Source organism: Lathamus discolor, chromosome 8 (genome assembly GCF_037157495.1).
Source record: "Lathamus discolor isolate bLatDis1 chromosome 8, bLatDis1.hap1, whole genome shotgun sequence".
NCBI classification, from domain to species: domain Eukaryota; kingdom Metazoa; phylum Chordata; class Aves; order Psittaciformes; family Psittacidae; genus Lathamus; species Lathamus discolor.
In genome coordinates this window covers 10,232,960-10,245,039 of record NC_088891.1, presented here as the reverse complement: position 1 = coordinate 10,245,039, position 12,080 = coordinate 10,232,960, and the positions used below count along the sequence as shown (strand labels likewise).

The window sequence follows — 12,080 nt, the reverse complement described above, 5'->3', positions numbered from 1 at the left end:
CTCGTTTAGGTGTGAATATCTCTTTCTGTCTCCTTTCCTTCACACTTCACTGTTACAAGTTGTACATATGATACCCGTAAGCTGGAGAAGCTTTCCGGAGCTATTTTGGGAGAAACTGGCCACGTGTATTTTCCAATCTAATTGATAGGTATATCCTTTTTTCTTCAAGAGAGATATTTTGCCTCCATTTCTTTTTCTTTATTTTTAATTAGAAATTGAATATTCCTTCCTTCCTTCCTTCCTATATTCTGGCATGCAGGTTGAATGAAAAGATGCTGTGCAGGTCTTTATGTCAGTTGGTCCTGATTGGGGTTAATGTTCTCACATCTTCCAGTAGCAGGACACAGAAGGACATTGCTTTTATAGGACTGGTAGCAGTGTTTTAAGCTGTTCTGTGAGCTTGCCTTACAATGCTTAACCTTTAATCTCAGTGGGATACTGAAATATTAGTAGGACTCACAACTAAGAAGTTCTGTTGTGAGTGGAAAAAGTACTTGATTTGCTTCAGTGTCATTACTTTGGTTTATATGAATTGTGAAACAACAAAGGAACTTAGGATTCTTGGGTGTTATGGTAGCGGTTTGCAATATGAAATCTATGGTTTATCTCTCGCAAATTAATGTTTTGATTATTTGCGTTTTGAAGGTGTTCCCCAACCAAACGTAACGTGGTATAAGAAGAAAGACATCCTACAAATCAATTCTTTCTTGAGTTTGAATGGCTCTTTGTTTCTGAGGAATGTGTCCTATGAAGATGCAGGAACATACACTTGCAGAGCAACTAATGCTCTTGGAAAAGCCGAAGCTTCATCTGTTATCCACTTAACTAGTAAGTGCTAAATGAGAATTCCTTACTGATAACATCGAGCCACTTCCATTATGAAATTTAATCAATAAAATAGTCAGGGGGATATTTAGCACTTTATTATGAACCTGGAATTTTTGATTTCATCTGATTCCCTGTGTTCTGTTCTTTATTTTGTGTTTCCTTAAATAGTGGATCTAGGTGCAGATGGTTTGACTTGTGACTTCTTCAAAACTTATTCCATCTTCTTGCTTCCAGGCAACAAATAGCAACCATTAAACCAGCAGACACATTAGAAAACTAAATCCACTGTCACATTGTTGCCAGCACTTTTATCTAGGGCTTGAGTTATTGAGAAAATCTGCAGGGAAATGCAGTGAAATGAAAGAAAAGGCTTGGTTTGTATTTTATTTTATTATATGGGGACATAGGAAACAAAAAAATCTGAAAATGAACTGCTAACTCTCAGAATAGAAAATGTAAAGAAAAACTCCGTTTAAATGACTCTATTGTAAGTAGATTAATAATGTAATACTGTATAATACAATCATGCCTTGCAAATAGCTCTAATAAATGGATCATTCACATCTAGAGATTAACTTTCTCACCATTTTGCTGTACAAAGTACAACACAGCTACACATGGCCAGTCCTGCTACAAAGCTTCCTTTCTTAGGCACACATGTGTTGGGCAGGTTATAGATGTTTGGATCTGTTGGCCAAGGAAGAGGTACCAAAGACATAATAGGAGTCTCTGTGTGAGGATGAGTGTAGACTAAAGCTCCGGTCTTGGTTTCAGTTTTCCTGGAGTCCATGAAAACTTCAGATGTTCCAGAAAAGAATATAATTATAATGATGTGACTGGGAAGATTGCTCACAAGAGTCTGAACTTCGTTTCTATTCCTGGTCACATGGTGCTAGTTCAAATAAACCTAGAGTGGGTAGGAGAGGGCTAAATTCCGCAATATTTTTTGGCTGTGCAAATTTGCAGTGAAATCAGAGGACTTCACAGTTCAAATCAGAGGGCTTGCAGATTGCACTGACTCTAAAGCAACATCATGTCAGCATTTTGGACCTTGCTACAGCAATTACTGCCTGACCTGGGGCAGTCGAGTAGAGCAAAATCTGTGCAGGTTTTCTGATCTAAGTTCCTAAGGACTGACAAGGCAACTAGTCTATTGCCTGTGTGGGACTGGCCTCCCTGTGGTTCTGAGACTGTTTTGTCTCAGTGTTTACATGGACAGATAGGAGGTTTTGTGTACACCGAGGAAAAATGTTGAATCCACGTAAAATGACCCACAGAAGTTACAATATAACAAAAAGCTGACCCACAGAAGTTAGATATAACAAAAGATTAAGCCATGCTGGAAGGAGAATCATAGCTATTATGCACATTCATTAAAACAGAAATGTTGACTAAGTGGCAAGAACTGTGTGTTTCTGACAGATTGCCACGTTTTTGGCAGTTATTCTGTCTGGCATATGATAAAAAGAAGTTGCTATAGTGATAGGCACATGATTCTGCATACATTATGCTATCTTTATGCATAATAAGGTTTTAAAATATTTTCTTCTTTTTTCTGTTGTAGCACTCTCTCATAATTCCATCTAATGAAACAGAGGAATTGGCCTGAGTCCACTGAGAGAAATATTTTTCTTAACATTTCTGTATGTGAATGACTGGCATTGAAATGATAAGTAACATTGTCATGAGAAACAGGAAATACATCATACATCCTACAAATCCTGTTTTTACTCTAAGTGTTACAGGCTTATTTTTTAAATACATAAAATTCAATAAAATTGATTGAGAAACTTGCATAAACATGTATAAATAGTTTCTGTTTCACTGTTTATATATCTCAAATACATTTGTTAGACAGTTTAACTGCATAAATTAAGTTGATCCTGAAGAATACCAAAGCACTATTATCCTTCTGCTTCATAACTAACATGTTGGGTATTTTGATACAAATTGTTTTTTTTAGCACTGTGGTTTAATTCTTGCTAAGAATATATCTTGCGCATTGTCTTACAGAGCAAAGATTTACAGAGAATAACACCCTATTATCAAAGGGAAGCAGAAGAAAGCGTGTTATAATGGCATCTGGAATTGGTACAAATGTCAGTGTAGTACCTGGAGATCCACTAAGAATAGGTACTTTGCCTTTTCTTCTTTGTCAGTTAAATTGTACTATTTATTCATTTAATTAAAATGGAAGGGGCCTCATGGAGAAATTAGTGTAATTCCTAAGAGGCCAGGTTTGTTGACCACCTGGATTTCCTAACCATTACTAAGCTTTCTGCTATCAGGAGGAGGCCTCAGAGGAGACACGGAATTATTGTTTGATTCAGTTTTCCTATAAATATTTTGAAAGGGCAACCCTTTAGGCACGGTCTGGGTGACTCACCGTGAGACTGAAGACCTGAAAACTACGGGAGGGGATTCAGCTGGGCTCTGGAACTGGCCTTTTTTTTTCTTTTTTTGTCTAAATGAATATCTTTGTTTCTGTCCCTGCATTTTCCTGTGGAGTGAAAATGCAGCAATTGACTCCTTTCCAAAAGAGAGAGAAACTCTTTTGTTGCAAACCTCTTTGCATATTGTAGAGTCTGGGATGAAATATTTGTTCTATTTAAATAGTTGTCCCCCCCCACACACTTACTTTGTTCACATGGAAGTTAAATTTGTAAGAACAAGGGGTAGTGTTGTCTAAACTTAAACAGGGGAGATGCAGGTTAGGTGTAAGGAAGAAATTCTTTACTGTGAGGGTGGTGAGATGCCTGAACAGGCTCCCCAAGGAATTTGTGAATGCTCCATCCCTGGCAGTGTTCAAGGCCGGATTGGACAGGACCTTGAGCAAACTGGTCTAGTGGGATGTGCCCAGGTTGGAACAAGATGATCTTAAGGTTCCTTCCAGCCCAAACCATTCTATGATTCTGTAACTTACTGAAAGTGGAAATACAAAGAACTGTGGTAAGTATACATCAGCTTACACAGCTGATAACCTTCAAGAGACAGTCAGGATTTTGGGTGATAGCTTGGACTTCAGTGAGTTTATGCATACTCCTGTTTTTATTTAGACTGTTAAGGTCTTCTACGTAGAATCACAAAATAATACATATTTACTCACAAACATTTTAATGTGTTTAGAAAAACTCACTACAATGCTGTTGATTTTTAGGTTGCCCGGTGCTGCCCAGCTACAAAAATACAGTTAACTGGCTTTTCAGAGATAACCCGATTGAGGAAGTTAAGACCTTGGAATACCGAACCCTGGTTGGGGGTCGTATCCTAGAGGTGAACACCAGCTCTGGTCAATTTGCTGGACAATTCCAATGTTGGACTTCAGCTAGTGCAAAACTAATGTCAGTTTGGGTAAATGTCAAGAAGGAAGGTTTGTTGAAAATTATATGACAAATTCTTAAATTTTAAAGTATTTTCTTTCACTGTGTAAAGACTTGCCTGAAACCTAACCTGCTTTTATACATAGAAAGTAATTCATAAATTTGTGTTTAGCGTCACATATGTGAATAGTCACATTTGTCATTAGACAGTGTTCATACTCAGAGTTGAATATGGGAATTAATGTGTACCCAACTGTCATGTGGGAGTTCTCATTTCGTACCTGTGTAGCTAAGAAGCTGAGAGAATGTTGCCTGATTCAGTGTCTTGCTGCTTAAACAGTTTTAAATTGGGCAGGTTTTCTCAGCTTCCCCTTCAATAAATCATACAAATTGCTTCCAGGATAGCACACCAAACTGAAACAAAGCTGACTTTGAGGTTATATTTGAAAATATCTTCATTATAATCAAAATAATTTTAATAATTGTCATATTACAGCATCATGACAATGATACAGCCATATTATTGAAGTCAACCTTAAACGTATCAGTGTACTAGGGCACACTGCACACTACTTAATGTTAAGTTTTCAAGAGTGTTTTTTAATGTTCTCCAATGTAATGCACTTGCACAAAACTTCGTTTCTATTAGTAGGTTATAAAATGTGAAACTGAGAATTATAGATTAATTTGACAGGGATCTTACATGTGCATCAACAGGACAACACAGCAGGCAGTATCTGCAAGCATTTTATAAGTTTTATATATTTAAAATGCTTCAGAAATTAGTTACATTTTAATTTGTTTTTTTAAAAAGAGTTAGAAACTTAGATCTGGTTAAAGTCTGGCAACAAAAGCGCCAAACTCCACGTGACAGTTAAAAATACCTCAAACCTCTTACCAGTCAATACTTGGTGAACGCAAATGAGGTTTAAAAGCAAGTATCTGTTGAAATTGAAAGTTTTGGTATGTGTTTTGTCTATTAACATATCAATATGATTTGGCTTACTGTTTGTGCAAAGGACCCTAACAGTTAAGAGCACATCTTAAAAATTCCTTGTGCCGTGTCTAAGTATATTCTCAGTGACTGGCAGCGCTTTACTACTGTGGGTGAGAATGGTTCTGGTAGGGGTAGGCATGGGGATGTGGAGTCAGTTACATTTACAAAGTGATTTTACTGAAACATATCTGTGATCAAAATATTTAGTTTTAAAATCAGAAGTAAATCAAAACAGTAATGAACTGAATGAGAAAATATCGTAATAGAGGTTTAGCAAACCCCGGTCCTAATACATATCTCATTAAAGTTAAAATTCCTCAACAGGTCCAGCCAGGTGTTGAACTATCCACCTGCAGTCTTTAGCTGGACTGCCTTTTGGTTGCCCAATACCCTTTCCAGTTAGGCTGGTCAGAATTTTGAGGCAATTTCATTTTCTAATCATGAGCTTTAACGATGCTTATGTAAATGTTTCATCACTAAAATACCCATGCATTTGTAAGACTACAAAATCTCCTTCGGTGTTTTTTGCACAGTAGGCATATTGAGGGCACTTCTGAGCAGTATCATCCTAGTTAAACAAACAATACAGTCTCTCCATCATAGTTTCAGTCAGTAAATTTAACTATTTCCACTTTGAAAAAGGCCCTTTTGTATTATTTTAAGAAACCCAGAAGTAATAAGGAAACATTGAAAAACAATAAGTTAAAGAATTCATTATGTGCTGGAAGAGTGAGCCTGTGGACACAGCTGGTAGCTATCAATTATTCTTGGTTATTACAGAAAAATCTGACTCCTTCTGTGATCACATAAAAATCTGTCAACATTGCATAGTACTTCATCTTTTACCAAGTGTCAAAAAAAAGCCTGTAGGGCAAGGGGAAGTGTGGAATTGTGACTAAATAGAAAGGTATTAATTGTTAGAGGTGATCGGTTTTTAATATAAAATGCTCTTTAAAACAAATCCCTTTTTCATCTTGCCAGTGCCTCAGTGGCAAATTATTTATGCATTAAATACTTTTCTATAGTTTAGTACAGGATTCCTTTAAATCCTGAAATTATGTGAAGTGTCTGGAGTAAGACGAGTTTTCTTCAGAATAAACTCACTGTAGAACAGCAGGAAACCTGGAGAGCCTGATTTACAGTTTCCTCTTTTTAATGCTCATTGTAGAAAAATGTTACGAAAGTTTTAAAAGAAGTTCATTAGTTCCTACTGTGAGCCAGGTTCTGCCCTTCGTGTGCACATATGCTGATCCCATTTGCCTTCTAGAGAACTCCATGCTTATATGTGAGGGCTGAACTTGAGGGGAAGCTGAGTAGGATGAAATTCTACTTGGGCTTATGGTCTCTTGTCACAATGCTGAAATATTTGCTGTTCTACAGTCGATGCGGTGTCTATCTAGCTTAAAGAATATGCTGCCAAATCAGTTGAAATGTGACACAGTTGCAATGTATAGTGCCTCTCTCATGCTATTTTCAATTGCATTTCTTAGATTATAAATGGGAATATACTGAGTGGAGTACTTGCTCTGCTAGCTGTGGGAACACAGGAACCCGCTCCAGAAGGCTACAGTGCATGAACACAGAGAAACAGAATGTAAATGAATCATTATGCAGAGAGATGCAAAAGCCAGTGATTACTTACGAGTCATGCAACACAGATGACTGCCCTGCCAGGTAAAATCCCTTCTACTCTTATTTCCACGTGTGCTATATGTATTGAATGTTTCGGTGCTTGTACTCTGTGATTGAAATGGGGGTTTTGGTTCATCATGAACCCTGAAGCATAAGGGTTGTGAAAACAGATCACTGGCAAGTTAGGGAAACTCTTGATTCAGTAGGATAAATGAGATCTGTGCAAGTCTCCATGCTGCTGCAGTAAGTCCTGCTGCTGCCACACCTCAGAAGCTAAGCTGGAGGTCCCTCCGAGGCACTGTTGTGCTGCTAGCTTTGTGGAATCTGTGCCAACACACAGAGAGAAAACTTGTCATGTGTAGAGCAGCCAGGATACTCTGTGTTCAGCTCCTCTCCTTCCATGCCAGCAGAGCTCTGAGTAAGATGTTTACTGTGGAATGCCTCATTTGTCTCTAATGCCCCTCACCACAGTGTCACGTTCCATGTGTATCCTTCCCTGCCAATTTTCTCACTGGATCAGCTGGGGTATCTTGTGATCTTGGTGCAAAAATCTTTATATCACAGGCAAGTATACCACAACATCTGATTCCAAAAGCCAAAACCTTACCTCTAGACTTCCTGAGTTGCACTGAGCATTCCAGCTCAGCAAAGCTCTAGGTTTGTAGCAGTAAATCCCACAGGAGTCCTCAAAACAAGTGCTTTCCGATGCTTAAAAGAATTGGCCATCACTGTCAGCAACATAAAAATCCATGAGGGCTGAAAAGTCGTGCACACATTTTGGAGTTGTCCCTCAGTGGAAAATTTTTGGAGAGAAGTGTTAAGACCTTAACTGACATTGTGGGAGTGCATCCTGCCAGTATGTTCTAAACTGTGTTCTAAATACAGAAAACATAGCAACAGATAAATAGAAAGAGAAATCTGTTTATATTTCATTATTAGCAACCAAAAACCCAGCTCATCTGAAACTGGGAGTCTGAATGCCAGCCAGCCCATAACAAGCAAACGTTTTGCCAGTGGAAAAATACTGAAATAGAACTAATATTTTGAAACACACAGACTCAGTTGCAGGTTCCCTCTTAAAATCCAGCCATTCAAAGCAGACGACAGAGACTCTGGAGGATGCAAGAGGACTTTCTTGAGCAAGGCCATGCCTTTTCAATGGACTGCAGTACATGATTTAATAATCTGATTATTGCTGGACCCAGAATATTCACCACCACCACCCACCAGTTACTTCATAAACAGCCTGGGATCTAAATTCCCTGTTATTAAAATGCTTAGACCTATGTTGCTTTTAATTTGGCTTTATGTATTCACCAGTGGAAAGGAATTGTGTGCATACTCACATACTCAACACTACCTTGAATTATATATATATGCTAACATATGAATTATTTTTATGAAGTATTCCACACTTCCTGTATGGGAAAAGCATCCCAGATGCCTGGAAAATAGCCCTGTGTCTGGTTCCTAATGCCTCTAACCTCCCCCTCTTCCTTGTGATTACTGACCTGGGAGGGAAGTACAAAATGTTCAGACTTCCCCTTCCATTTCCCCACTTACTGATTCCTGCAGGATCTCCTCATCCCAGGGCAACAGTTTAGAAAATATCCATAGAACTGTAAAGTCTTTAGATGTACAGTCACTGTCATAAGCCCTTGTTATTCAAAGCTTTTTGTGTATGTTTAATTGCTTCTCTCCAGCACAGCACAGAAGCGCAGTTAGGCAAATATAAGGGTTTAAGCATATGCTTAACTTGTGCTTTAAGTGTTTGCCAGATTTGGGCCCTGCTGACTTGCTGTGGTGCACTGCACCAAATGTTTGTGAAAGTACTTGAGCTTTGAAAGGGGAGAAAAAGACAAGGGTCCAGACTGTAAAAGATTAATCTGCCTTTAATGGATATAAGCTGTTTGACTGTAAGAAAATGAAAGAATTGCTAAAGAAAATAGAGTATTTTTCCTATTATCACACTTGTGCTACACATGAAGTCCCATTCTGTATTCCTAGCTTAGATTTATGAAAAGATCAAGTCAAATAAATCAAATAAATTGTATTACCACTTGCTGCTTCCCCAGTATTGTTCCTAGCTGCTAAGACAGACTAATCTTTGCAACTTCTAATAAATAAATAACATGTTCTGCTTGGGCCATTATCTAGCAAGATCTTGATGTAGTAAATTTGCATGAGTTATGACACCTGTCATCTTAGCAGTAACTACATCAGGTACCAGTCACTTTATAAGTTAAGGGAAAGTACATTGTCCTTCTTTCAGAAATGTTAAATCCAGTCGGGTCTACAGGGCTTACCTACCACAGCCTGTTGAGTATAAGCAGTCTGACTTCTGTTGGCATATCCTGAACCATAGTTACCTGAGAAGTCATCAATTGACTGAATTTATAAGACCTTGCTTAACTGAAAAAGCTGATCCTACCTTTTCTCACATATGAAACGTGTGATGACAGGTTCTTTTGATTTTTATTTGCAAACAGATCCTTGCAAACTACCAGGATGTTTGCAATGCTTTCATGGCTGCTGTAAATTTGTCTCTGCATCCTCTAGGTGGATAACTAGTCCATGGTCTGAGTGCTCTGCATCGTGTGGCAGTGGATTTCGCTATCGACAAATAACTTGTCAACAAGTGAAAGCTAATGGCAGTGTGCTGACAGTGCTGCCGGAGGCTTGCATACACGGAGATCGTCCCATGGGAAGGAAACCTTGTCTGGGTCCCTTGTGTACAGTGGGGACAATACAGACAAAAGGAGAGGTATGTTACAGAGTTTGTGTGGAAACTCCTTAGATCATAAAAGTGTGTCAGTGTTGTCATGGCACTGGCTGAACACCTATTCTCTTTGAGCCCTGTCGCTCAAAGGAGGAGTTGTGTGGCACCAGCTGAAATTGCCTTTCAGACCCATGAATTGCAAATCCTGGTTTTTTTATCAATAATTTTGTGATGTGCAAGCTAGTTTTATCATGTTTGAAGACATGACCCAAAACCTAAGGATTAATTTCAGTATCGTTTATAAGCTAATCCATTACTATGCATTCCATTTGTAAGCTAGTATATTGCTTTCATTGCAGTGTTGTAAGAACAGTTTGCATAGCTGTACCTGTGAAGTCACCAAAGATAGATATATGAATGTGCTTCACTAGCAGTTGTGACAATGTTTAGTGCACAGAACTCTGCTTTCTTTTATTTTCTTTTTTCATTTGTGTCATAAACTTGTGTTCATATTGATATGATTTTTATGATTATTAACAGAGTGATTACTATTCAATGAGCAGAGAAGTGAGTTAAGAGGTTTACTGTAGCTGCATTCCTGATACAGGCATTAGCAAGGAAGTTTGTGATTGTCAGAGCTACAGATAAGGTGCTGCAGCTCTAGCAATGGAAAATGATGAAAACATAGGCAATGGATTTAGCTTTATGAACAGCTAGGAAACTCGGTATCTTGGCAAATTTAGACAGAAACCTTATCCGAGCAGAAGTGAATGCTTGAAGGAGAAATGCAGATCAAGAATTATGATAGGGTAACTGCCTAGAAGGGTATTTCTGTTGTTATTAACTTATTTGTTTATTTTTCTCCTCCCTCATCCTTTTCTCTCGCTTTTTAGTGTTCTGGTCGCTGCATAGGCCGCCCTGTAGGCTTACACCATCGTCACTTTATATGTCAACTTCGTAATGGATCTTTGGTGCCAAACTATTCTTGTGATGAAAGAAAGAGGTATGCAGTTTGAAGCAGTTACAAGTTAGATTCTTTACATGATTGTATTAAAGATACAGGGCAATGAAGAGCAGGGAATAAATGGGTAACAAGTGCATACATGGGAATTGTTATCGTGTTTCTAGATTACTGAGCCCAGCTATTCGTAGTTCTTGCTGTAGAAGTGCTTCTGAATTGTGAGCATGTCAAAGCACTTTCGCTCCACACAGGATGAAATTTTGGCTCCACTGAAGTATGCCGTGAAACTTCCATGTACTACTGAGAGCCAGGATTCCACTTTGGCAGCTTCAAATGTTTGAGGAGGTTCAGTGTCAGCAATAGAAACATTACTTGTGTTCAGGAGAGAGGCTATGCGTGAAGAGCATGCAACATTTCAGGGTCAGTTAAGTATTCCTCAAGACATTTCTTCTATTCCACTATTAAGGAATTGGTTTGAAGATACAGGGCATTGTCATTTGTTTCCTCATGAGTGAGGCATGATAAATGAACACAAATGCAATACAGGAAGTTCAACTTAAATTTAAGAAAATTCTTTTTCCTCTGAGGATTGTCAAGCACCGGAATGGATTACCCAGAAAGGCTGTGGAGTCTCCATCCTTGGAGATATTCAAAACACAAATCAGCCTCCAAAAGTACAACATCAGCTCTATCATTCTGCAAATAATGGTGTAGCACAAAAGCAAACATTTAACTGCCATTTATTTTCCTCCACAGGTCTCCTGTCAGAAGAAACTGCTCTTCAGAGGCATGTGATGTCTACTGGCGGACAGGCCCTTGGAGGCCTTGCAGTGTGGACTGTGGGACTGGATTTCAGTCAAGACGAGTGTATTGTTTACACAGAAAGAATAACAAACTTGTGGCTGATCAGTACTGTGGATGGAGGAAGAGACCAGTGACCTGGCAACACTGCAATGGCACAGCCTGCAGCAGTGTGTAAATGGTTATTTATATATGAGCATAGCAATAGTTTGTAGCAGTTATATTAGAAAGTGACTCACAGTTGTACGCTAATGATTCTGCAAGCATTTGATTGTACATCAAAGGTAAAACTATCCTCTCCAAGGAGTACTTCACAGTCCTGGGGTTATTTTTCTCTGAGTAGGCCAGTTTGATATTAAAGCCTCAAAAGCACTTTTAGAAACAGGATATTTAGGAAGTTGTTTTATGCAAACTTCCCTACATGACTGCGCCAGTTATGACTCATGAGTCTCTGGGCAAGCTGTTAATTCCTGAAAGATGGGGTAGTTTTATGAAACAGAGAATAGGTAAATGGATGCAGTGAGATCACACCTCTTATTTGTGACCTAGCTCAGCTTGGAGTCCACTGCTGCCAGAAATGCAAAGTAAAATAACTGCAAAGCTACCAAGGAATCCATCAGTTGTTTACAATTACAACAATAAGTTCTACTATTTATCTTTCGTCCATTAGAAAGCCTTTTAATGTTTAAATATATTTTTTCAGAAGGCAAATGGAAGGGTACAACTCACTACTGTACATTTGTAAAGCAAATAAAGTTATGCTTCATAGACACCTACAAACAAAGATGTTGCCAGTAATGTCAAGAAATATAACTCTTCTGT

General features: G+C 38.5%; 1 protein-coding gene across 1 annotated transcript in view; it reads left to right on the top strand.

The window, feature by feature from the left end:
* Positions 1-12,080, top strand: part of ADAMTSL3 (ADAMTS like 3) — a 150,457-nt gene extending 138,377 nt beyond the window's left edge. Inside the window, exons 23-29 of the mRNA XM_065688592.1 lie at positions 646-828; positions 2,842-2,961; positions 3,986-4,198; positions 6,636-6,819; positions 9,337-9,541; positions 10,390-10,499; positions 11,214-12,080. Coding sequence (XP_065544664.1) covers positions 646-828; positions 2,842-2,961; positions 3,986-4,198; positions 6,636-6,819; positions 9,337-9,541; positions 10,390-10,499; positions 11,214-11,436 — 1,238 coding nt within the window. The 3' untranslated portion in view covers positions 11,437-12,080. The remainder of the gene's footprint in view (positions 1-645; positions 829-2,841; positions 2,962-3,985; positions 4,199-6,635; positions 6,820-9,336; positions 9,542-10,389; positions 10,500-11,213) is intronic.